Source organism: Muntiacus reevesi, chromosome 2 (assembly GCF_963930625.1).
Source record: "Muntiacus reevesi chromosome 2, mMunRee1.1, whole genome shotgun sequence".
In the NCBI taxonomy this organism is placed as follows: domain Eukaryota; kingdom Metazoa; phylum Chordata; class Mammalia; order Artiodactyla; family Cervidae; genus Muntiacus; species Muntiacus reevesi.
Window position 1 is genome coordinate 269214174 of NC_089250.1, and position 26455 is coordinate 269240628.

The 26455-nt window shown below is 43.5% G+C and overlaps 1 protein-coding gene across 1 annotated transcript; it reads left to right on the forward strand.

Annotated features, from left to right (window-relative positions):
• Window positions 1–15716: 15716 nt before the first annotated feature.
• On the forward strand, window positions 15717–16916 carry LOC136157542 (zinc finger protein 135-like). The gene is made up of 2 exons (XM_065919399.1): window positions 15717–16611; window positions 16675–16916. Exons 1-2 carry the CDS (start codon window positions 15717–15719, stop codon window positions 16914–16916), a joined length of 1137 nt encoding a protein of 378 aa, XP_065775471.1.
• The last annotated feature ends 9539 nt before the right edge of the window (window positions 16917–26455 follow it).

Sequence of the window (26455 nt, forward strand, 5' to 3'; positions counted from 1 at the left end):
CTTCTTTATTTTTTCCTTTTCTTCTTCTCATAGTGAAGCCTGGCTCTTTAGACCACTTCTCCCTTGTGTCCCAGAATCTTGTCTCCCTTGTCTGTATCCTGGCTTTCTACGGAGCATGATGAATTCTCAGCATGAATTAGCGACTTTCAACTGGTGAATATATTGCCTTTGTGAGAGAGAAACACGGAGAGGCACTGGTATCCGAGATTCCCACTGGGATGTGGTTCGGTGTTGGGATCTTAGGGAACTAGGGGAAATGCCATGATGAGTTTCCATGTGGATGCAATTTCAGCTCTTTAGGAGTTAGAAAATGCCCTTATATATTGAATAAACTCAGTGATCCAGAATTTTTCAGAAAATGCTCAGAAATAAAAAGAAAACTAGGGGATACTGTCCTCTGTAATGCTAAGACTTAGTAGTTAAGCACATTGTAAGGTAGTTAGAATAGGGAAAAGAGTCCAAAATGGCGGTGGCTAAAAGACCTGGAAGGGAAAGCCCGCGAAAATAGAGCAAAGGTCCGAGGACTGGAGTGAGAACCTCAGGTAAAACAAACAACACCCCTGCCTAGGTCCGATTTACATAAGACAGACCCAGGGGCAGAGAAACGAAAAAGAGGAGCCAAAGCCCTCTTCCTTCTTCTTTCTCTCTCTCTCTCTCCCACGCGATGGGGCGATCCTCTCTTCGTGTCTTTGGATCGATATTTCCTCACAACTCGAAGGTGGATTTTCCGGCTATTATCTAAATAAATAGAGCTGTAACACTGATTTATTTAAGTGCTCTAACACGGTCTGTCCTCTGAGAGCTCTGACCCGACAAGGGGCTTTAATATCCATCACTCGAAACTTTTGTTGTGACGAGACAAAGATCCCAGGAACATACACTCGGGTGACAACATTGTTAGGATCCAAACAGAGGAAGTATATATGAAATTAATTTTGCATAAAACTGATATTTTTTATGTTAGGTTCAAGTTATAATTTCCTTATTTTTTACAAAATGCCCAGGTTCTGATAGTGCTTCTTCTGTGTGATCCATTTACACCGTGACAGATGATGTCCACTGGCTCTTGTGATTTCTCTGAGATTAACAGGCTATAAAGTTCATTTTCTTTTTCCCTCTGTCTTTAGACAAGGTTGTGGAAAAATTGAATGAGGAACATGTGAAAACCCTCACACTTAATGGAGAAACTCCATATCTTCTTGGTTTCTCTTTGCTTTGGACAATTAACACTCACTGTGTTGATGATAGATACTGGGTTTTGGGAGTGGGAGTTTTCATCACTCAAGGCCAAGTGTGATGTTTCCAGTACAGTCCACGCTCATATCACAGAGAAAGTCTTACTCACATTTTTGCATTTTTTTTATCAATATATTTGCAACAATCCTATTGGTGCTAATCTGTTTTCACCTGTGTTGAATTTCTAAGATACAGATCTACAAAATGATACTTTTTCAAGAAATTAAAGTTTCAGAACCAACAGCTCTAATTTATCTCATACCATTGTATATGTTTGCACCCTAGTGTATTTAAAATATAGAAAGAATATCATCCACAAGTAGATGTATATATTTTAACCCATTAAAAATAATCTCGATTTTATTGACATGAATATGAATGACTGAACTGAAATGAAAATGAACTGATTTTATTGACATGAATATCGATGTTATTGACATGAATATGAATGAACTCAGCTGAACTGAACTGAACTGAACATGAATCAGTTCAGTTCAGTCGCTCATTCGTGTCTGACTCTTTGCGACCCCATGAACCGCAGCACTCCAGGTCTCCCTGTCCATCACCAACTCCTGGAGTTTACCCGAACTCATGTCCATTGAGTCAGTGATGCCATCTAACCATCTCATCTTCTGTCGTCCCCTTCTCCTGCCTTCCATCTTTCCCAACATCACGGTCTTTTCTAATGAGTCAGTTTTTCGCATCAGATGGCCAAAATATTGGAGTTTCAGCTTGAATATCCGTCCTTCCAATGAACATCTAGACTGATTTCCTTAGGATGGACTGATTGCATCTGCTTGCACTCCAAGGGACTCTCAAGAGTCTTCTCCAACACCATAGTTCGAAAGCATCAAATCTTGTCTGCTCAGCTTTATTTATAGTCCAACTCTCACACCCATACATGACTACTGGAAAAACCATAGCCTTGATTAGACGGGCGTTTGTGGACAGAGTAATGTTTCTGCTTTTTAATGTGCTGTCTAGGTTGGTCATAACTTTCCTTCCAAGGAGTAAGCGTCTTTTAATTTCGTGGCTGCAGTCAGCATCTGCAGTGATTTTGGAGCTCCCAAGATAAACTCAGCCACTGTTTCCACTCTTTCCCCATCTATTTGCCATGAAGTGATGGGACCGGATGCCGTGATCTTAGCTTTGTGAATGTTAGCGTTTCCTTAATACTCTTAGGAAGTATACAGTCTCATTGTAATATATGTCTGTAAGCATGAAAATGTTAAAATTACTTTTTTTCTTGTTTTGGTATTCTCCCCAGTTATATAAAGTTCTTTTTAAAAAAAACATGTATTTATGTTTGGCTGTGTTGTGTCTTGGTCGTAGCCTGCAGAATCTTGGAGCCATGTGGGAGACTTTGTTGCAGCAGGCACACTTTAGCTGTGGCGTGTGGGATCTAGTTCTCTAACAAGGGTCTGAACCCGGCCCCCTGACTTGGGAGCTCAGACTACCAGGAAAGACCCTATAAAAACTCGTATACACTTTCTTTAGTGTTGTCTCTGTGTATTCGTGCTTTACTAGTTAAATTTTAGTTCACATAAACTGAAGCAAATTCAAGATCTGTCATTTAATGAATGTTTGACAAAATATTTGCAAAACGGTGGAACAACAATGTTGTTGATTTTCAATTATTTATGTGCTGCATTCAAGACCTTGTAAAAACTTTTAGAAAGACATATAGTATATACTAAATAGTTCAAAGGATTATTGCTGTTCTGGGTACTATTCTATCAGACCTATCAATTTTGTAAAACACTTAAAATGTAAAGTTAAGTATAAATTCTTACCTTAGTGATTTACCTCTTTGCTATTCAGAATGGTCACTCATGTATCAGAGTTTTCAACATTACTTGTTTAAATAAGCTTGTTAAAAATGTGGCACATTGGCCCCACTGCAGAACTCTTAGATCAGAGCATCATGCTTTTTAAAACTATTTCCTGGTTCCTTGATAGGGGGCTTCCCTGGTGGCTCAGATGGTGAAGAATCTGCCTGCACTGTGGGAGACCGGGGTCCGATCCCTTGGTGGGGAAGATTCCCTTGGAGAAGGAAATGGCAACTCACTTCAATATTCTTGCCTGAAATATCCCTTGGACAGGGATGCCTGGCATGCTACAGTCCATGGGGTCCGAAAGAATCAGGCATGACTGAGTGACTAACACGCCTTCCTTGATAGACAGTTTATTCTGTGTCACACGAGTACAACTCTCAAAAATAGGTAGGTCAGTGTTGATGTGATTGTTTTATAATTTCTCTTCCAGATCAGAATAGTTTTTATAGTAGTGTATGGATCATATCTCATTCTCTTTTCCTGGGGTGAGAAATACAGTGGAAAATACAGCAGTATAAAATTAATATTCTTGTGTAACACCAGACATTCTCCGAAATCAAAACTGTTTCTCTTGCTGGTTTTATCTTGTGTCACATTAGGAAGTCTTCCCAGGTCCACATGGCTCATGTCCTTTATATTTCAGGGGCTGCTGACATTCCAGGATGTGACCGTAGATTTCACTCAAGAGGAGTGGGAATGCCTGGACCTCGGTCAGCGGGACTTGTACAGGGACGTGATGTTAGAGAACTACGGGAATCTGGCCTGCTTGGGTGAGGATAACTTGCTTCCAGAATCCCTTATGTATCCTCACGGTTTTGGTTCATTCATTCTAGAATGTCTCCTGGAATTTTCTACTTTGTCCAGTAGAGGTTAAGATCCCTACTTTCCAGGGGAACTAACCTTCTTTCTTGATGTAACCTGCCTGCTTATGTTCAGTCGCTAAGTCATGTCCAACTCTTTGCGATCCTGTGGCATGCAGCAAGCCAGGCATCCCTAGCCTTCTTTAATTCCCAGAGTTTGCTCAAATTCACATCCACTGAGTCAATAAAACTATGCAACCATCTCATCTTCTGCCACTCTCTTCTCCTGCCCTCAATCTTTCCCAGCATCAGGGTCTTTTCCAATGAATTGGCTCTTCGCATCAGGTGGCCGAAGTATCAGAGCTTCAGCATCAGTCCTTCCAAGGAATATTCAGGGTTGATTTCTTTAGGATTGACTGGTGTGATCTCCTTGCTGACCAAGGGACTCTCAAGGGTCTTCTCCAGCACCACAGTTCAAAGGCATCAGTTCTTTGGTGCTCAGCCTTCTTTATGTTCCAAATATCACATCCACACATGACTCTTGAAAAAACCATAGCTTTGACCTTTGTTGGCAAAGTGATGTCTCTGCTTTTTAATATGCTGTCTTTGTCATAACTTTTCTTCCAAAGGGCAAGCATCTTTTAATTTCATGGCTGCCGTCACCATCTGCAGTAATTTTGGAGCCCACGCCCACATCCCAAAACTAAATCTGTAACTGTTTCCACTTTCCCCCTATCTATTTGCCATGAAGTGATTAGACTGGATGCCATGATCTTAGCTTTCTGAATGTTGAGTTTTAAGCCAGCTTTTTCACTCTCCTCTTTCACCCCCATCAATAGCCTTTTTAATTCCTCTTCAATTTCTGCCATTAGAGTGATATCATCTGTATATCTGAGATTGTTGATATCTCTCCTGGTAATCTTGATTCCAGGTTGTGATTCACCCAGCCCAGCATTTCGCATGATGTCCTCTCCATAGAAATTAAATAAACAGGGTGGCCATGTACAGCCTTGATGTACTTCTTTCCCATTCTGCCACCAGTCAACTGTTTCATGTACGATTCTAACTGTTGCTTCTTGACCTGCATATTCTTCATTCTAGGTTCGTGGTAATTCTGTAAGTTCTGTGTTATAAAATAGTGCCACTCTCCTCATAAAACTGGAATTCACTACCGGCTTTTGCCTTAGTAGTACTTGAGCATAATATCAGAATCTGATTTTGATGCATTTGTCTTTTAAAGATGCTTTCAAAAAACTGTTTGGTGAAATCATTTTTTTAATGCTATTTTAACTTTCTACCTTGACTTCTCTCTAACCTGAACACATATTGGATTGGAAATTGATGAATATCTCAGAAAACACATATTGCTTTTTCTGATGAACAGGTCTTGTGGTCTCTAAGCCAGCCCTGGTCACGTTTCTGGAGCAAATGAAGGATCCCTGGGATGTAAGGGGAATAGAGACAGCCATATACCCAGGTATGTGTCTATGGATGAAGCAGATAACTCGGGTGAGAGGGAAAAGCATTGTGGAGGAAGTCATACTTTGTCATGTGGTTTGAGAAGGTCTGCTTCAGTGGAGATGATTTTGGATTAGCATAGGTTTATTTCTGTCACTGTCATAGAGCATCATCTCCTGACCCATTCCTGATTCTTTTTATAATTTCTGTATTTTTTCTCCAGTGATTAATTTTTGCATTTGCAGTTAGAACCAAAGTATTTGTCTTCACCTGGAACAACCTGCATGGCCTGATAATGCGTCCATTTTGGGGAGGTTTTAGAAAATCTGCATATTTCTGAGTAACTATATTAAGCCCTTTTAAAAGTCCTGATTCTGTCCCTAGTCAGAAGTGTGTGGGTGGAGCTGTGAAAAAATTGGCAAACTTCTAGGAATACTGGGGACAGATGTTTTTTGTTTTCTACCATGTAATTTCCAGTCCACTGGAAACTACACATATGACCTTAAAAATTTCATACTCAAATTGTTTCTTCACTGCACTGTTATAGCTATGCTTTCCGGGAAACAAACTCACTGAGAAGGACAATGCAGATAGTGGAGTGCAGTTTATTACACCGGCGGGCCCAAGGCAGAGTCTCCTCTTAGCCAAGGGCCCTGACCAGCATTTGTGAAAATCTTTTATACCTCATGTGTATGTGTCCAAACCCACCATCCCAATCCCTTGATGCTTACATAGGAAGGGTCAATACAATCACAATAACCCCATCATTCACGTGTTATGTGTTCAAACAGTTAATAATCAATAAGCCCACGGTTACATTCCAACCAGTTAATAACCAATAACCTGTGCTTACATTCTGATAGTTAGTGTCCAGAGGCAGGGGTGATTAGTGTCTGTTTACTCTTAGGTGATGAGGAACCTGAATATGATCTTCAAGGTTCCCCTGTCCGGAGGAGGTCTTATCCTTCTATTGCCTTTCCCACAGGCACTAAGCAGAGAGTTCAGAGACCACTCGAGAGGTGGCCGAGCACGATCAGCACAGACAGGCCTGAGATGGAGGCCAGGCCCTATGAATTCCTTCTTCATTCCCCCCTCTTGATGCTCCTAACTCATATTATGTGCATCATTCATAGGAATGTATTGCACCCCGGCGCTCCAACTGCCAATTAGGGAGAAGGACATCAACCTTTGGGTTACAAAGTTCATAATACATTGTACTATTCAGGGTCCACAAAGCAGAACTATCAAGGCAACTCTAACAGTGGTAAATATAGTTTTCCACAAATCGCTCTTCACCCCAGATAGGACGGAAAACCAGAAAGGAATGCTCTCATTTGACATTGCTTTTATCTGGTTTTTCATATCATCTAAAGTAGTCGATACATTGTCAGATAAGTCAGGAGTGTGTACACAACATTCAACCTTAATTATAGCACAGGTCCCTCCTTGAGCAGCTGTGAGTATGTCCACAGCCATTTTATTATGAATTAGTGCTTTTCTCATTTAGATTTGCTCTTCATTTAAGGCTTGGATGGCGTCTGCTCTATCTTGGAGGGCCTGTTTGTGAAATTAGTGAAGGACTCTACTTTATTTATTTATTTATTTATTTTTTGAGAGTTACAAGTTAAGTTTTATTTGGGACAAAATGAGGACTGCAGCCCGGGAGGCAGCATCTCAGATAGCTCTGAGAGACTGCTCCCAAGGCCTGTACTTTAATCATAATATATTTGTTGTCTCTTCAGAGGGTACGAAAAAGGCAGCAATATACTCATACCATTGAAACACAGATCTTGTCCACCTAGCATGTAAATAAGGTAGATTTACTGGGGCTTGTTGTGGGTTAGGCTTTTGCTACACTGGCATTTATATCAAATGTAACCCCATGAACCGAGTCTATTGACTGTAGGTCTTATATCAAGAGAGCAAGGAGAGGTTATGATTGACAAGAGAGAGGAACATCTCTTTGTCATCCTACAAAAGAGCAGAGTGGTTTAAAACCTGCTTGGCGGAGCGGTGACACCCACCAAGGAAGTCCATCCTTCACAGACAGAGGCATAGTCCTACATACCCAGAAGTTGTAGGTGTTCTGGAAGTCCGTGAAGGAATGTGCCCATGTGGTGTAAACATTGTCCTGAGTTGAGACAGAAGTTAAATTCAAAATCACGTTGATGAGGCCAAGCAGCAGGAGTTGATTGTGCGGCTGCATCCCGAAGGGGCTCGTCCGGGATCTTCTTTTCCTTCTTCTTAAGGATGGTCTTAGTCTCTCGAGAGTCAGTGTGGTCCCTCTGTGCAGTCCACTCAGCGTTTTCTGGCTCTGTGTGGTATGCTCGCTTCACCCTCGTATGATGGATCAAGGGACAATACCTGCAACTTTTTAACTGCCGTAGGGGTAGTTAGAATAACATAAGGGCCCTTTCACCAAGGGGCTAGCAAATCATCTTTCCAATCTTTGACCCATACTTGGTCACCAAGTGTAAACTCATGAATCTGTACCCCAAGGGGGAACGGCACCCTTTCTTGTACAAACTTAGATACACGATTTATTACCTTACCCAGTTCCATCTGCTGTGAAATCCTATGCCCCTTACCTGAGGCAAATTTGTTGACACCTGTTTTATCATGGGAGGAGGCCTCCCATACACAATTTCGTATGGAGAATAGCCTTGGGACTGTGAGGTCATCCTGAGTCTGAGCAGAGCCGTCGGAAGCACGTCCACCCAGGAGCAGTCAGTCTCTCTGATCCACTTGGAGAGTCTCTTTAAGTGTCCAGTTGGCTCCTTCCACCATCTCAGAACTCTGGGTCTATATGCAGTGTGCAGTTTCCATTTGATGTTTAAAGTTTTGCTTACTTGGTGTACTAAATCAGCTACAAAAGCCGGGCCATTGACTGATCCAATGCTGGTAGGAAATCCAAATCTGGGAACCATTTCCCTAAGCAGGCACCGGGCTACTTCTGATGTTCTTTCAGTCCAGGTAGGAAAAGCTTTTACCCATGTCGGGAACGTACATACCATGACCAGCAGATAATGGTAGTGTTGGTGAGGTTTCATTTCAGTGAAGTCCACTCCCAGGTGTTCAAGGGGCAGTGTGCCTTTCAGTTGAATCCCCGGAGGATTTTATCTGAATCTCCGAGAGGCAGCATTCACCTATGCGCAGGCAGCATGACCCAGGTGGGTCTCTTGGTGTGTCTGGCTTACCAGAGTGTGTGCCAGCTCCTCCAGTACCAATAATTTGCCACTTGGCAATTCCCACCATCCCTTTTCAGTCGTGATGGCCCCTTGCGCTTTGGCTCACCTGACAGCCATTGTCCTTGTTTTATCAGGCTAGTGCCATCAGTATATAGGACCAAATTAGGGTCTGGAACCTTGAGCCCTTCTTTAAAACAAACCCCAGATGCCTTACCACCTCTTTGTAAATCTGTGCCTTCTTCGGCACCGGGTGACCTGCTTCCATCAACAGCTGGAGCAGTGCTTTTGGCCCTTTCCAGCATTTTCCTCGGTCTCGGCAGCCAGCAGCAGGTCATCCGTGTATTGTAGGAGCCAACATCCATACTCTTCCGGATGGAATGAGTCCAGGTCAGAAGCCAAGGCTTCCCAATAGATTGCTGGGAAGTTTTTAAACCCTTGTGGGGGAGTCCAGATGAGCTGTTGTTTGGTGCTCCCGACTGGATCTTCCCATTCAAAGGCAAAGATGGGCTGTGACGCTGGGGCGAGATGGACGCAGAAGAAGGCATCCTTGAGATCTAGGCAAGTGTAAACTTTAGTCCTCTGTGGGAGGAGGCTAAGCAAAGTATAGGGGTTTGGAACAGTGGGGTGTAAAGTCACAGTAGCCTGGTTGACTAGCCTGAGATCGTGTACAGGCCTATAGTTCTGTCCTCCTTCCCTGTTGACTGGCAGTATTGGCGTATTTCAAGCCGACTGGCACTCTAGTAGAATACTTGCTTGTTTCAATCTATTGATGTGGGGCAATATGCCGGTTCAGGCCTCTATCCATAGCGGGTATTGGCAGTCTCTAACGGGGATGGTGCCTGCTTTGAGTTCCATTATCCCTGGGGCGTGATGTTTAGCCAGCCTGGCGGAAGGGGGTGTTGTCTTCCACCCAGACCTCAGGGAATAATTGACTTAGCTCCCTCGTGCTCTTGTGGCCAACCCGGTTCTGCCTTCAGAGGCTCATGCAACCTCCACTCATCTTGGGTTGGTATTGAGAGAGAGGGCAAAAAAGTCATAGAGTCCGTCCAGAAGGTGGGCCTCTCCTCATGGGAGAAATTCATTTGTGCTCCTAGTTTGGAGAGCAAGTCTCTTCCCAACAGGGGTACTGGGCACTCAGGAATGTAGAGGAATTCATGAATCACTTGGTTTCCCACCCCCCCCCCCCAAGTTTCATTTTGTAGGCTGGCAAAACGATTTAATCATCTCTTCTTCCTATACCCCAGTTACAGCGGTAGTCTTTTTGGACAGAGGTGCCACAGGTTTTGTTACTACCGACAGTTCTGCTCCTGTATCCACCAAGAAGTCAATGTTTTGGTCTCCCACTTTTACGGTTACCATGCGCTCTCAGGGACGTGATATCTCTGAGCCCTGGCAGCCCTAGTTAATTTCCAAGTCAGCAAGCCGCACAACTGCGGGAGCTTCCTCTTCCTTCCTTGCCTTAGGGCATTCATTCTTCCAGTGGCCAAAAGCTCGGCACTGGGCACACTGGTTTGGCTATAACGGGCCCAGGGCCTCCCTTGGGACCGGCTGAAGGACTGTCCTATCCTTGGGGCAGATGAGGTTTTCTGGAGGGCCGGAGATAGACTTTCCCAGAGCAGCAGCTTGCACCATAAGTCTCTTGTCTGTTCTCTTTCGTTCCCTCCAGTTCTCTAGCAGAGCGCGGTCTCTGCTTAATTCTAACGTCTCCCTCCCCCTCTTGTCAGTACTCCCCGGGAGAGGCGGGTATAGCTTGGGCGGTTCGGTTGGAGCCGGATCCTGGAAGTGTTGGCCAGAGGCTTCTGTCACTGGGATCAGAGACTTCCCTAACGGAGGCTCTTCGAACTCCGGGAAAGCTGGCGGAGGAGCAGCAGCTGTTGCAGAAACTTCACCTGGTCCTGGATCGGGCATTAAGGAGGCCTCCGGTCCTGGTGGAGCACTGGGAGGCAGGCGTGTCATTATCCAGCATCGGGGAGGGGTCAGGTCATCCCCGTCCAAATCCTGTAGAATTTCCTTTTTTTATCATCAGTCAATTTTTGTGCCCTTCATATTTTTCCCTTTCTCTTCTGGATACAGAATCTTGTCCAAGTAGGAGGATCTCAAGCTAATCCTAGCCATGAGTCAATAGATGGATATTGATCCAGGTGTCCTGGCTCTCCTGTGACTTCTGTGTAGATTGCTTCCACTATTTTTATGTGTACGGTGTTCTCTGGTGGCCATCCTGCTCCCATGGGGGCCATTCGACCTCACAGAGTATGTGGAGGCAGTTAGGCTTCATCTTCACCCCATAGTCTCCTCCTAGTCCCTTCTTTAAAATTGTCACTCCAGTACAGTTGCCTTAGATTCACTTCCCCCCATCTTGCTTAACGTCTCAGACCTCTTGTACTTTTCCTTTTCGTTCTGTCTACGAAGTTCTCAGTACCCTATGTACTTCTCATATTTCCACTCACTGACACTTAAATTGCCATTCTGCCTCCTTCCTAATTGGGGTGAGAAGAGCCTTACCTGCCAGACCCCAGAGGGAGAAGGGGGATCGGCCTGTCTTCAACTGCCGGTCAGCATAGCTGAACCAGAACATCACATTTTCCAAAGCTGTTTCTCCCTTAAAGTCCATTCTGCCTTGGTGGGCTTGATCAGGTGCGAATGAAAACACAGATGGGTTAAATATCCCAAGTCCCAGGCCATCTCCGGAAAAGCCAATTCATACTCACTTCTGTATCCCCCTCCTTCTAGCCTAACAATTCTGAGGGGGTCAAGAATTTCAGAGCATACAGGACACCTCCTGTGGGAGGGCAGAATACGAGCATACAGGGACCAGTTTCCTATCCTAAAAATCCCCTGGCGATCACTTGGTAATAATTTTCTCCGAGACGGGGTGGACAACCTCCTAAATGACCATCACAAATTTCCTTCCTAAACCCTAGCACACTCCTATCTGTGTACCAAGAAATCGCCGCCTGCCTATTTCAGGCTCCTATTCCAGTGGGTCCCCGCTTCTTCTTGTCCCTCCCAGGGGGGTGATCAGGCCCCCTTTTCCACCCTGCTGGGTGGGTTCCTCCTCACCTGAGCGCTCAGTTCCCCTGCTGCCGTCCACTACCTGCTGACGTAAAGGTCCTGGCATTGAAAAGCAGAATCCTTCCCGAGGGGTGAGGCGCCTTCCCCCCTCTAGGATATTCAAGCTACAAAGCCTCGGGGTGGCCTCAAATGAGACCTGTCTCCTCAAAGTGAGGAGCTTCCCGGCCAATGCACCAAATGTCATAGCCACGCTTTCCGGGAAACAGACTCACTCAGAAGGACAATGCAGATAGTGGAGTGCAGTTTATTACACTGGCGGGCCCAAGGCAGAGTCTCCTCTTAGCCAAGGGCCCCGACCAGCATTTGTGAAAATCTTTTATACCCCATGTGGATGTGTCCAAACCCACCACCCGAACCCCTTGATGCTTGCAAAGGGAGGGTAAATACAATCACAATAAGCCCATCATCCACGTGTTATGTGTTTAAACTGTTAATAATCAATAAGCCCACAGTTACATTCCAACCAGTTAATAACCGATAACCTGTGCTTACATTCTGATAGATAGTGTCCAGAGGCAGGGGTGATTAGTGTCTGTTTGCTCTTAGGTGATGAGGAACCTGGATATGATCTTCAAGGTTCCCCTGTCTGGAGGGGGTCTTATCCTTCCATTGTCTTTCCCACAGGCACTAAGCAGAGAGTTCAGAGTCCACTGGAGAGGTGGCTGAGCACGATCAGCACAGACAGGCCTGAGATGTAGTCCAGGCCCTATGAATTCCTTCTTCACATAAGACAAATCACTAAAATGAGAAAATGCAAATCTGAATTTTATGTTACAGCTTCTTTTTTTTTCTGTGAACTAACATTAGATGTATTAAGTATGTTGTCCCAATTCATTAATGCTAAAATGCTTTAATATAGTAATTTAACTCACAGAGTTTTTAAACAAATTATTGACGTCGGAGTTTAGAACTTTTCCCACAGCGCTTTTTTCTGATTGTTCTTCCATATTAAGCTTATAGATTATATAGAGAAATCTTTAAGAAGAAATTTTTCTGTTCCAATAATGCTATTTTACAATGTTATGTGAGGTTTGCTATACAGAAAGACTAAGAGGTACATATACACATTTCCCTTCTTGAGGAGATTTCCTTCCCATCTAGGTCACCACAGAGCGTTGAGCAGAGTTCCCTGTGTTCTCACCATATTTTTCAAGTCTCACTTCTCATTTGAATTGTTAAGAACTCTTACCTTATTAAATCTATCTTATTTGTTGTGAAACATCCCAGGAGTTAATCATTAATACCATCTATTTCTGATTAGTTCTAGGTCAATATCATTTACTATTTTAGACTCTATTAGAACATGCTTAGATAACAACGTGAGTGGTAATTGGGTTAAATAAATAGTAGGCATTAGCATTTGTAAAACCGTTTTGTTTGTAAATTTGATTACTTAAAGAAAAATTTGCTCATTACACTGCTCAAATTCTCCTCGCTTCATTGTTCCTGTACGTTTCTAACTTGACTTCTCTGCACCATACTCCTTTGTCATCTCATCTTGTCCAATGTTCTGTGTTTGTGGTCTCTGTTCTGCAGGCTGCAGATCCTAGTTCCTCTTGCTCTGGCGTCTGCTCCGTGGTGGGTGACGTGGTCCAGAGACTTGTGCCCTTATGCCCTTGAGAGGGGGTTGATTGTTACTATTGTGACCAGAGCCTGCCCGGATCTTGAGGGCCGCTTCGCCTTTCCTCTGTGGCTGTCACTGTCTGTGGCGGGATCTGCTTCCTGACTGGTGGAACAGAGGCCCCAGATCTGAAATGAGCTCTGCTCTGATTTGTGGTGTTTCTGATCTAGTGGGACTGGAACACACCCACTGGGAGGGAAGCAACGGAGTGTTGCTCCTCTGGGATATTCTCCTCGGAGAGTGCTCTGCGTGTCATCTGTCAGGTGCAGTTCCAGCTCTCATGTGACCCTGTGTTGGCATTGACCTTGGCCCCACCTGAACCATGGGTATGCTGGCACTTGACCCTGGTGTCTCTCAGATGTTTTCACCAGGTCACCAGTAGAGATCCACTGTGGTCGTATCCCAGGTGTACATTCATGGTGGAGTTGGACCCGCTGTGGTGCTATGGAGGCAAAGTAGACTGTGACCTGGCCCAAATGCCTCATGTGCGTGCCTAAAATGTCTAAAGTTGCTGACGCCAGACTGGTCTTGACTGCCAGAGCCTCATTTCCATCCAGATGTTCTGTTGGGGCTGAGTTTACCAAGCCAGTTGTTGGGTGTAACACCATGGTTTGTACAGATGCAAGGAGAGATCTCAGCTTTTCTTTCTTAGTGACAAGGCCTTGGGGCTCAGCTGTGGTTTCAGCACCACCTGTACATTGGGACCACCGACAGGCGTGTGTTCTGAATGTGCCCCTGGAGCCCATGAGTCTATTCTGATAGGGAGGAGGCTGGGGAGGTGGAAGCAGCTGTGGGGATCGTTAGATCACCCACCTAGGTGGGAGCCATTCCTAGTGCCTGCAGAGGCAGGGACAGGCAGAAGGGCAGAGAGGCTGCAAGGAGGTTTTTCCCTTCGGGCATCACTCAACAGCACCGCTCTGCTTCTCCGGTGGTTCAGGCTTCCTCCACAAGCATCCCATTTGCAGAGCTCGTCCCTCCTTCCCGTCCACTCAGGATGTCTCCTCACGGCCAACCGCAGTCCTCTGCCTGGGTCTGCTCTCCAAAACCCACGTTCCAGCACCCAGACCTTGTCTGCAGTCAGTACACCCTTTCAGGCTGGGTGGGCAGGGCAGGGGTCAGTACACTTCGTACAGGTCTCACTCTGTCCTTCATGCTGGTTGCCGTGTTCTCTTCCCACAGAGAACGAGGCTCCCCTTCTGTCCCAACTGAGCTCCCCCCAGTGAGGGGCTTCCCTGCATGTGGAGACCTCGCCTCTCTTCAGATGCCCCAGGGTTTTGCGGGTCCCATCGGGCTTCTTTTCCTCTTCCCTTTCCTCCATCACTCTCTTGTCCTACCTGGCTCAGCAGGAATCTTTCTTATCCTTTCAGATGTCCAAGTTCCTCTGCCCATGTTCCACAGGGCTCTGTGAGAATTTTTCCACTTCAAGATGTATTCTTGATGCTTTGGTGGAAAGAGATGAACTCCACGTCTTCCGAATCCTCTGCCATCTTGACTCCTTCTATCTCGGTTTTAGGCTTCATCTAGCCAAGTGTATGCCAATTTTATGTATATTATAAACTATATTCCCCAAGAATAGTAAGTAGAATAACTTATTTGGTATCTTTCAGCTGTGTCTTCTCATGACACCCAGTGTTTGAGGACCCAAAAGCCAGGCTTAGAAGATTTACTCCCAACAGTAAAGCTAGGAATATATGAAAGATATCACCTTAGAAGTTTACATTTAACCAAAGACTGGGAATCTATGAGGGCATATAAAGAGCGGAGAGCATGTTATGATGGACACAACCAAATTGGTTCAGTTTCCCATAAAGTAAACATTACCGCCAAAAGAAATCAAGGATGTGAATCAAATAAGGAAAAATCAATTTCAGATGACCAATATCAGTCATCAACAACTGCAGTTAAGTGTATATTTGTCAGCAAAGATCCACAGCATCTCTTGATAGATACATGTTCTCTGAAGGGAAATGTGGAAAATCTGGAAAGTCATCTAGTCTCTACTGGAGATATTCATTCAAACCTATACTCTGAGCATAGGTGTCTATTAAATATACATTCAAACAGGTCTGGAAACCAGAAACTTAAACATGAGGGGGAAAGTTCCCAATACAATCAATTTGAGGGATCCTTTAACAAGGGTTTCTTGTTCTTCAACCAACAACTCTTTTCTCCTTGTTCCAAAATCTGGAATGTTGATAATAATGGGAAAGACCTTATTCAACCATCATTGTTCAATTCATATGGAGGTATAATTAGTGTGGAACAACTTTCCAAGTGTAACAAAATGAGCAATGCCTTAAGCACGAGCTCTACCCCCAATAATTACAAGAGTATACGTGATGGAATGAGAAGCTCTTCATGCAATGAAACTGGGCATAATGTTGACCAAGACTCATATCTCCTGAAACAACAGGGACATCAATTTTCAGACAACAATTCTAAACATCATAAGTGTAGGAATATACTTTATCAAAGCTCAAATCTTACTATTAAAACTTCTAAGAGTATGGATATTGGAGAGAAGACCTATAATTGTTATGATTATGGAAAAGTTGTTAACCAGTCTTCAAAACTTATTCAACAGCAGAGAATTCAGAGTAACCGGAAACATTGCAAGTGTCATACATGTGGAAAAGTCTTTAGTAACTCACCCAATCGAAGTAGACGTAGGAAAGTTCATACAGGAAGGAAGCATTTCAAATGTGCAGCATGTGGCAAAGCCTTTAATCAGAGTTCATCTTTAACTGAACATCTGGGAATCCATGCTGGGGAGAAACCATACAAATGTACAGAATGTGACAAAATCTTTATCTGCTCTTCATGTGTTACTCAACATCAGCAAATTCATACTAGGGAGAGACCTTATAAATGTACAGCATGTGGCAAGGCTTTTAAGAAGTGTTCAACTTTAACTCAACATCAGCAAATACATACTGGGGAGAGACCTTATGAATGTACAGAATGTGGCAAGGCTTTTAAGCAGAGTTCCACTTTAACTCAACATCAGCGAATCCATTCCGGGGAAAGACCTTATAAATGTACAGCATGTGGCAAGGCTTTTAAGCAGCGTTCAGCTTTAACTGGACATCAGCGAATCCATACTGGGGAGAGACCTTATAAATGTACAGCATGTGGCAAGGCTTTTAAGCAGCGTTCAGCTTTAACTGAACATCACAGAATCCATACTGGGGAGAGACCTTATAAATGTACAGCATGTGGCAAAGCCTTTATCCGTTATTATTTTCTTTCCCGACATAAGCGAATCCATACTGGTGAGAGACCTTATGAATGTACAGTATGTGGCAAGGCTTTTAAGCAGAGTTCAAATTTAACTCAACATCAGCGAATCCATTCCGGGGAAAGACCTTATAAATGTACAGAATGTGGCAAAGCGTTTATCCGTTATTATTGTCTTATTCAACATCAGCGAATCCATTCTTGGGAGAGGCCTTATAAATGTACAGCATGTGGCATGGATTTTAAGCAGAGTTCAACTTTAACTCAACATCAGCGAATCCATTCCGGGGAAAGACCTTATAAATGTACAGAATGTGGCAAGTCTTTTAAGCAGCGTTCAGCTTTAAATGTACATCAGCGAATCCATACTGGGGAGAGACCTTATAAATGTAGAGCATGTGGCAAAGCCTTTTCCCAGAGTTCAAGTCTTTCTGGACATCAGAGATTTCATGCTGCAGAGAAATGTTAGAAATGTAAGGAATGTGGCAAAGGATTTCCTCACAGCCTCCCTCACAATCAGAGAATTCATACTGCAGAGAAACCCTGGAAATGAATCAGTGATAAAAAGTTTGGTCCTTAATATACAATTTTGAAAAAACGAGTGTTTTCTTTGGAAAGATACATGAATTAAATTTAAAAAATGTAGATAACTGCTTAATCAAACATCAAAAGTAACTCAATACCAGAGTATTCATACTAGAAAGCATTTCATTCGTACCACTTTTGTTGAATTACCCGAAGCAAAATTCTGTAGCAAGTATTCCATAAGTAAAACATACAAAATTGATATGTTAGTATGGATCACAAGATGAAGGGGTGGATATTTGCAGAGGTACAATTATTATTAATGTATCTTTGTTTATGTTAACATTATTTGAGATTATTAAGGAACCAAAACGAATGTATTTCAACTCTCAAATTACTACATGCTGTGATTTGTTTCTACTGTATATATGAACTTATGTTTTTGATGGTTGTACCCCAATGGTAAGAGAAGCCCTTCTATGTGGAGTTCGAATCATTTATATTTATTCTCCAATTTATAAGATTAAGAACACAGTCATGTTATATACACACTAAACCTCTGAATGGATGTATTTGTCACTGATGTGAATCACCTCTGTGGTCACCATGATATAAGTGTTCAGGGAATAATTCAAAGTAGGACAAAAGTTTGCTCTAAATTTTCAATTATTATGTCAGTTGCTCTTTAAGCATAAAACAAGAATAGTTCATGAAAATCTAAGGTATTTTTATAACAGCAACATAGAGAAATCATGCATATTATCTGGCAGGCTTGAAGTAAGTACACCTTCTCTTCTATCTGATGTAAATATAGAAATCTTTCTGGAAATGTCATATTAACATAATTAATGTCCATCCATGTTTACTAAATTAGCCTCCATTTTGTAAACCATATAAATCACATTCTCAGATCATTTCATCAGAGAAACAGGAAAGTTTTTAGAAGCTTGTAATGTGTATTTTAATCAAGGATCAAACAAGAATTGTAAAAGGTTTTATTCCATCTGTGTCAAATTAATGTACCTTAATGAATAAAAGTGAATGGTTTTTCAGTGTTACAATTGATGTGGAATGAATGAAGGGTTAACGCACCACCAGCATTAACCTCTCCCACCTATTTAAGGTTGCAGGAAATTTAACGTAATGATAAACTCTTTGTAGCACAGGGGGATGGCATCTGTAGAAATTAGTTCCTTACTGCCATTAAACCTCTCATAACTTTATATATTTCCTACCATTTCTACATTGTATCTCCTCTCCGATTTTTTTTCCCCAGACTCGCCCTCCCGCCCCTCCCCCTCCTCTCCGATTTTTATCTACTTGGACATCGTGGTGGTTCTAATAAGAAGGATCATAGAGAGTACTGTTGAGAGCTCCCCTGAACGGCTCCATGCTGTTGCTGCCTCAGCGTCTGTCTGGGGAGCAGGCAGCCTGCAGGTCCTTGAATTCACACCAGTCAGTCCTGTGAGCACCTGTACTAGATGACCCCTTCCTTGGGACCAGCAGTCTTGCTGAACCCCAGGGTTTACTGCACAAGCTCCCCTTCAGTGATACCCTCTGAGCTCATCAGAATCCTGCTCGTCTTTGTTTGAATGGATCCCTCCACACTCAGACTGTGGGACCCATAGCACTTCACCCAGGGGCAGGTCTGAACCCCAAGTAGTGGAATTTTCTCTGCCTGGTTGTAGCCTTGATCTTCCTCAGTAGCCTTCAAGGCTTACTGTGAATTTTCTGAGGACCTAAACTCATAGTCATAAACTCACCTTCTGCAATTGTCCTTTGTTCTGCTGTTAGCTTAAACTTTTCAGGGGCTCATTTAAGCAAATGTAAGTTTAACAAAGTCACAAAAAGAATAATCAGAAGCCATGATGGGAAAATTCTGAGCCAAGATTTATAAAATCTTACCCTGTATCATTCTTAGCACATGTGTCTTGTAAGGCTTAAAGGAACTATTTTATCATGGCTTTGGCATACTTTGAATGCAATATATAAATATCTGAAGATACATACATAATATAATTTATATAACACACATTGAATACAAGATACAAATATCTGGAGGTATACATGTTAGCAGTGAGAAAACCAAGAAGGAATATTTGAGCGTATGTGTATTTTTACACATTTAACTTAGCGAATTTAGAAATGCGAAATGAAAACTGGTCATTTCAAAATTGGAGATGATTTACTAAAAAGTATAAAACTTGTCAATTTGTCGAATAATCTGTTTTGTCTACTTTTCATGGACTTCATTTCCTTAAATGTCAGGAGATTATGTTTTTTAAGGAACTTCCACACGGTCCAGCCACGTGACTGCACCAGCTTACATTCCCTCCAGCCATGTAGGAGGTTCCCTGATCTCCAAGCCCCTTAAGCGTTTATGATATTTTTAGTGGGCTTTTTGCTCATTGTTCTGACTGGCCTGCGGTGATGCATCCCTGTAGCTTTGCTCTGCATTCCTTATTGTTCAGCGCTGGTGAGCATTTTTCTTTGCCTCCTGCCCATGGAAAGAGCAAGCTGCCCGCCCCGCCTCAGCAGCTGTGGGGCACAGGCTCAGTCTTCCCACAGCACGTGGGGGATTCCTGGGCCAGGGGTGCGGCCCTTGTCCCCCCAGGGTCAGACGGGTTCCCACTGCCGGTGACCAGTCTGCTTAGCTTTTTTCCTTTTGAGACATATATGTATATATTTATTTATTTATTGGAACATAATTGCTTTACAATGTGGTGCTGGTTTGTGCTCTGTGACGTCATCAATCAGCCGTGAGTATGCATAAATCTTCTCCCTCTTGGCCCTCCCTCCCGTGGTCTCCGTTTCACCCCTCTGCTCAGCACAGAGCACCAAGCTGAGCGCCCTGTGGTAAACAGCAGCTTCCCACCAGCTACCTATTTTCACCATTGGTTCAGTTAGTTTGCTCAGTCGTATCTGACTCTGCGACCCCATGGAGTGCTGCACGCCAGGTCTCCCTGTCCATCACCAACTCCTGGAGCTTGCTCAAACGAACGTCCATTGAGTCAGTGATACCATCCAAGCACCTTCTCCTCTGTCGGCCCCTTCTCCCCCTTTCAATCTTTCCCAGCGTCAGGGTCTCTTCAAATGAGTCAGTTCTTCATATCAGATGGCCAAAGTATCTGGTGTGGTTAATGTTCTTATGTGTGCTCAGTTGTGTCTGAATATTTGTGGTCCCAGGGGCTGTATCCTGCCAGGATCCCATCTGTCCATAGACTTCCCAGGAAAGGATACTGGAGTGGGTTGCCATCTCTTCCTCCAGGGGATCTTCCTGACCCAAGGATTGAACCTGCATCACGTGGATATCCTGCATCGACAGGCAGAGTCCAGTCCTTACCCCTCAGTCACCTGGGAATCTAGTGAGAAATAAAGAAGAGATTAGAAAGCTCCATGATTACTGTGGGTTTCAAAGGAGGGACTTTGAATATACTAAGTCTAGAGAACTTTCAGGACCATGAAATAATTTGTGTTAAACTGTCATGATGAACACATGTTATTGAACACTTATCTAGAGGTATGGAGTTCACATTCCTAAAAGAGGAACACAGGGGTAATCTTGAGAGTTGATCTATTTACTGCCCGGGTAGATTCAGCAGTGGTAACAAATGCTCGCTCTTGTGGGGAAAGCTCAGTAGGGAGATTGTGCACATGTGGGAAGAAGAGGTATATGGGCAATGTCTATACTTTATTCTCACTTCTGCTGTGAAACTAAATCTTCTACAAAGTTGGTATTGGTGAATGCATGCCGGACCAGCCGAGACATTTCAGCGAACAGCACGACGCGTTCCTTTAGGCTAAGAAATAAAGACACAGGACAGATGGGGTCGAGTGGATCGCTGCAGTCAACGATGCTCCATTATTTCTCTAAGCTTCATTTATACTTAAACCAAGAAGGAGGCATCCCAAAGAAAATTTTTCCCCGTGTACATCATCTTTAAGATAACAATCACTAGAACTCTCACTAGGAGCCAGAGAACAGGAATAGCATTCTGATTTACTTTAGGGGTAATTGTAAAAAGGCTATCTGTCTGCGTCTTGTGTGCATTCAAGGCTTACTAGTGTTCTGTTTAACTTTGGATAGTAAATTCCAGAGGGGTGGCATGATAGAGAGCTATGTCCTTGAAGGGACCCTTGATAATCAATCAAGGCAGCTCCCAGAGTCAGCTCTTTCAAGCCTGTCCCCGAAAATGCAGACTGAATATTTTTTAGAATATATAATATGAGAAAGATGTATATGCTTCCATCTTTAATTTTCCTTGGTCATTATACTTTAAAGATGTGGGAAAATAGAGCTCTCTAAATGGAGCAGACAACAAACTGGAGCAGTTGATTCATAAAACCTTGAAAAACACACACAGGAAGTAGAGCAACAACATTCTCAGGTGTTAACTCATGTGTGATGTAACTTATGAAAACACGGATCATTACTTCTTTGGTTGGTCATCAGAGAGCATTTGGCTCTGCCCATACGCACTGTGAACCTAGCGTGTTCAGTTGAGTTCAGTTCAGTGGCTCAGTCGCCCTGGACTGCAGCACGCCAGGCCTCCTGCTGTCCCTGGTTTCTTTTCCAAGAAAGCGGGGATGGAAATGCCTCCAGGCTCCTGGTCTCTGAAGTTGGAGGTGCCACGCCTGCAAAGAGGTGGTCACAAAGCAAATCATTTTGTGAAAACCCGTGTCCCCAGGCTACAGAGGGGGGTGAGAAAAACTAAGGACAAGGGAGATCTTTGGGGAGAATTCAGCAAGTAAAGCCTGGCAGGGATCCAAGACCCCCAGGTGATTCCCACCACTCACTCACCTCTCCCCTCCCAGACCCCAAGGGTACAGGCAGGCTGTGGACCACCACACCCATCCTAGAAAGAGCCCCTCCCCAGGGAATCAGGTTGACTTTCTTTGTTTCTAGAAGTTCCCTCCCTAAACCCTCCCTTCCTGAGGGTCTCAGGTGTGAGGTCTCCCCTCAGGGCTCTGAATGTGCGTCTTCCTCTTGCATTTTTTTTCACAACCCTCAAGGCTGGGTCAGCTAGCTCAGAAGGAGGTCCATTGTTTCTTTTCAGCTGTTCTCTGTAACTCGAGAAGGAAGGAGAAGAGCTAGCCCGGAAGATCTGCAAATAGTGTAGAGGTTGTGATTAGCATTATCAGGTTCGTCTTGATTCCCCACTACAGATTGGGAACACAGAAAGTCGAGAAGGGGCTCAAGTGCGAGGGAAACAGGAAAACTTTTTCTTCTCTTTCCCTACAGCAGTTGCAGGTTAAACAGCTGCATGAATGCCTTTGAAGGTATTTTCTCAAGATGCAGATGTGAGTTTGGGATGTAACATCCCCAGAGAAGACGCAGAGCAGGAGGAAGAAGTGGAGGAAATGGCAGCTTCTCAGGTACATGTCCTGTCCCGGGCCTGGGGCTGTATCTACTTTTCTTCCTGAAATGTCTGGACTGAGAATCTGCACACCTTTTGTTCTCTGCTTCTCACTTTTCTGCCTGGGTGTTTGTTATCAACTTCTTTATTTTTTCCTTTTCTTCTTCTCATAGTGAAGCCTGGCTCTTTAGACCACTTCTCCCTTGTGTCCCAGAATCTTGTCTCCCTTGTCTGTATCCTGGCTTTCTACGGAGCATGATGAATTCTCAGCATGAATTAGCGACTTTCAACTGGTGAATATATTGCCTTTGTGAGAGAGAAACACGGAGAGGCACTGGTATCCAAGATTCCCACTGGGATGTGGTTCGGTGTTGGGATCTTAGGGAACTAGGGGAAATGCCATGATGAGTTTCCATGTGGATGCAATTTCAGCTCTTTAGGAGTTAGAAAATGCCCTTATATATTGAATAAACTCAGTGATCCAGAATTTTTCAGAAAATGCTCAGAAATAAAAAGAAAACTAGGGCATACTGTCCTCTGTAATGCTAAGACTTAGTAGTTAAACACATTGTCAGGTAGTTAGAATAGGGAAAAAGAGTCCAAAATGGCGGTGGCTAAAAGACCTGGAAGGGAAAGCCCGCGAAAATAGAACAAAGTTCCTAGGACTGAAGTGAGAAAATCAGGTAAAACAAACAACGCACCCGCCTAGGCCCGATTTATATAAGACAGACCCAGGGGCTGAGAAACATAAAAAGAGGAGCCAAAGCCCTCTTCCTTCTTCTGTCTCTCTCTCTCTCCCACGCGATGGGGCGATCCTCTCTTTGTGACTTTGGATCATCGTTTCCTCACAACTCGAAGGTGGATTTTCCGGCTATTATCTAAATAAATAGAGCTGTAACACTGATTTATTTAAGTGCTCTAACACGGTCTGTCCTCTGAGAGCTCTGACCCGACAAGGGGCTTTAATATCCATCACTCGAAACTTTTGTTGTGACGAGACAAAGATCCCAGGAACATACACTCGGGTGACAACATTGTTAGGATACAAACAGAGGAAGTATATATGAAATTAATTTTGCATAAAACTGATATTTTTTATGTTAGGTTCAAGTTATAATTTCCTTATTTTTTACAAAATGCCCAGGTTCTGATAGTGCTGCTTCTGTGTGATCCATTTACACCGTGACAGATGATGTCTACTGGCTCTGGTGATTTCGCTGAGATTACCAGGCTATAAAGTTCATTTTTTTTCCCCCTCTGTCTTTAGACAAGGTTGTGGAAAAATTGAATGAGGAACATGTGAAAACCCTCACACTTAATGGAGAAACTCCACATCTTCTTGGTTTCTCTTTGCTTTGGAAAATGAACACTCACTGTGTTGATGATAGATACTGGGTTTTGGGAGTGGAAGTTTTCATCACTCAAGGCCAAGTGTGATGTTTCCAGTACAGTCCACGCTCATATCACAGAGAAAGTCTTACTCACATTTTTGCATTTTTTTTAATCAATATATTTGCAACAATCCTATTGGTGCTAATCTGTTTCCACCTGTGTTGAATTTCTAAGACACAGCTCTACAAAATGATAGTTTTTCAAGAAATTAAAGTTTCAGAACCAAGAGCTCTAATTTATCTCATACTATTGTATATGTTTGCACCCTAGTGTATTTAAAATATAGAAAGAATATCATCCACAAGTAGATGTGTTTCAGGAAGGGGGACCCCTTCCAGGGCCCGAAACTGGGCTCTTGTCTAACACTCGGAAATGAATTGTCCGAGGAGACACATGTTGACAAAGCAAGAGATTTTATTGGGAAAGGGCACCCGGGTGGAGAGCAGGAGGGTAAGGAACCCAGGAGAACTGCTCTGCCGCGTGGCTCGCAGTCTTGGGTTTTATGGTAATAGGATTCATTTCCGGGTAGTCTTTGGCCAATCATTTTAGTTCAGAGTCTTTCCTGGTGGCGCACGCATTGCTCAGCCAAGGTGGATGCTAGCAAGAGGGATTCTGGGAAGTGGACGGACAGGTAGTGTCTCCTTTCAATCTTTCCTGAACTCTTCCGGCTGGTGGTGGCTTATTAGTTCCGTATTCCTTATCAGGATCTCCTGCCATAAAACAACTCATGCAAATGGTTACTATGGTGCCTGGCCAGGGTGGGCGGTTTCAGTCAGTGTGCTTCCCCTAACAACTCCCCCCTGAGAGACTTCACACTCAAGATGCTTCTTGGGAATTGGGGCGGAGGTCTCTTTCTTCTGTAACTTCTTCCTGCTGTGCCTGGGCGTAGGCCTGCCTAGCAGAGTAGAAGTCTCTCTCTACCTGATCTAAGTTGGGGTGTTTTATATCTGAAACCAGCTTTCACTCTTGTAATAACAGCGACTTAGTTTGAAACTGTCAGCGCCTATCAGAGGTAAAATAGACAGGGGCCAAACAGGAGACCTAACAGGATGGTCATCACTGGTCCCCAGAAACAGGAGGCACCGCTGGGATGATTGGCGGGTGGTCAAGCGACAGAGCTGTGTTCTAAGAATCTTATGTTTAGTCTGAAGTTACCATCTTTCACCTGGGTGGGGACTCTAGTTCTGTAGAAGAACTCAAAAGACATTGTTATGCATATATTTTTTTTGAGTCGGAACCAGGACCCGTCTCAAGACTGTACCACTGTTTGATTGTTTCCCCTCTGTTTCTGTATTTTTTTCTTCTCTGATTGGTAATTGTTTGAATCTACCCTTTGGAACTCAGGGAAGGTCAAGGAGGCTGAATAAAGCCTATATTTTACAGTACAGTCGATCTGTACTCCAGAGTCGCCACCCCGCGGAGTCCTGTTTAGTTTTATTTAGGGAACAGGGCAACTATGACTGTGATAACTTTTTGTCAAAATGGGGCACAGGACCGCCTCAGCTTGGAGAAGAGACACTGAATTGAAAGTTTTCCTGAGTTCCAAGTCCTAGATTTGAGCCTTGTATGATTAAAATCTCAATCCCTTGGTCTGCCATTTTGTTGTAACATACCCAGTTAGTAGTAGCTGGAGAAGGGATAACTGGAGTTTTAATAGACAAAGTAAATCTCTTTCTTTTAGAAGAATAGGCTTGAAATCCAGTCTGGACCTGGCACTTCAGGGAGACTTGTAGCCAGGTGGCCAGTTGCCTAGTTTTATAAAAAGTAAGGTAGAAGTTACTAGCTTCCAGCAGACACTTTTGAGAATGGTAGCATCTAAGCCTGACACGATTCAGAAAACTCAAGTGTTTAGCAATACAATGTCTAATCTGAAATTACACCCATAGTAACACCTGGTTATTTCCCAGGATGTCTGAACCATAGCTGAGTACTCTATTTTGAGTTTTAATTGTAAAATTTTTCTTTAATAGCCAAAGCAGATGGCACCATTAATGATGTCAGTGTTTCTCTAGGTATGAGAAGATGCAAGAATTGGGACTCATAAAATCTCTTGAAAAGATCTAACTATCTGAAGGCCTGTTCTGCCAGTTTTTCCCAGAGCACGGAGCGCCTCATTCCTGATCTTCACCCTGAACTCCTTTCAGGGCCGTTGAAAGTCAGCAGTTGCAGTGGCCATGATATAATCACTGTAGATGTAGATGGCAAGTGTCAATCTTCAGTTGGCAAAGCCCCTTTTTGCTCACAAACTTGACAATGACTTTGAGGGGGGCATTTCATGACCATTTTATCCCATGGTGCTGAGAATGTCCATTCTCAGGTTTGGCAAAGATTTTGTCGACCGGCCTCTCAATGTGCTGTTACTGGATTAGGCCATAAAACAGTATCTAAAATTCTCTGGACCACCTGTCTTACTAGCCTCTGGTCCAGGAAAACATTCCCTCTTGTTGCTTTTTCTCATATCTAGAGTTACACTGTCATCATCATCGATTTCATAAGGAACTATATATTATTTTATCAGAGGCCTCAGTCACACATTTGGCAGTGTAAGAAACAGCCATTTTGTAAAACAGGTGAAATACAAAGAACATAGCCAGCAGTATTAGTAAAGTCACGAGTAAGACTTAAGAGCTTCCATTAGATGTAGCCCAGTATATCCCAGGTCGTCTGACTTAGTCTACTCTGTATGAATCTTTATCTTTCAGGGAAATTATACATTGGCACCACCATCTATAAG

Bases quoted from the DNA above. Each gene is read 5' to 3' on its own strand.
- LOC136157542 (XM_065919399.1), top strand. From the start codon at position 15,717: ATGGATATTGGAGAGAAGACCTATAATTGTTATGATTATGGAAAAGTT. The intron at 16,612-16,674 runs GTTATTATTGTC...ATAAATGTACAG, and splicing joins ATGTGGCAAAGCGTTTATCC to CATGTGGCATGGATTTTAAG.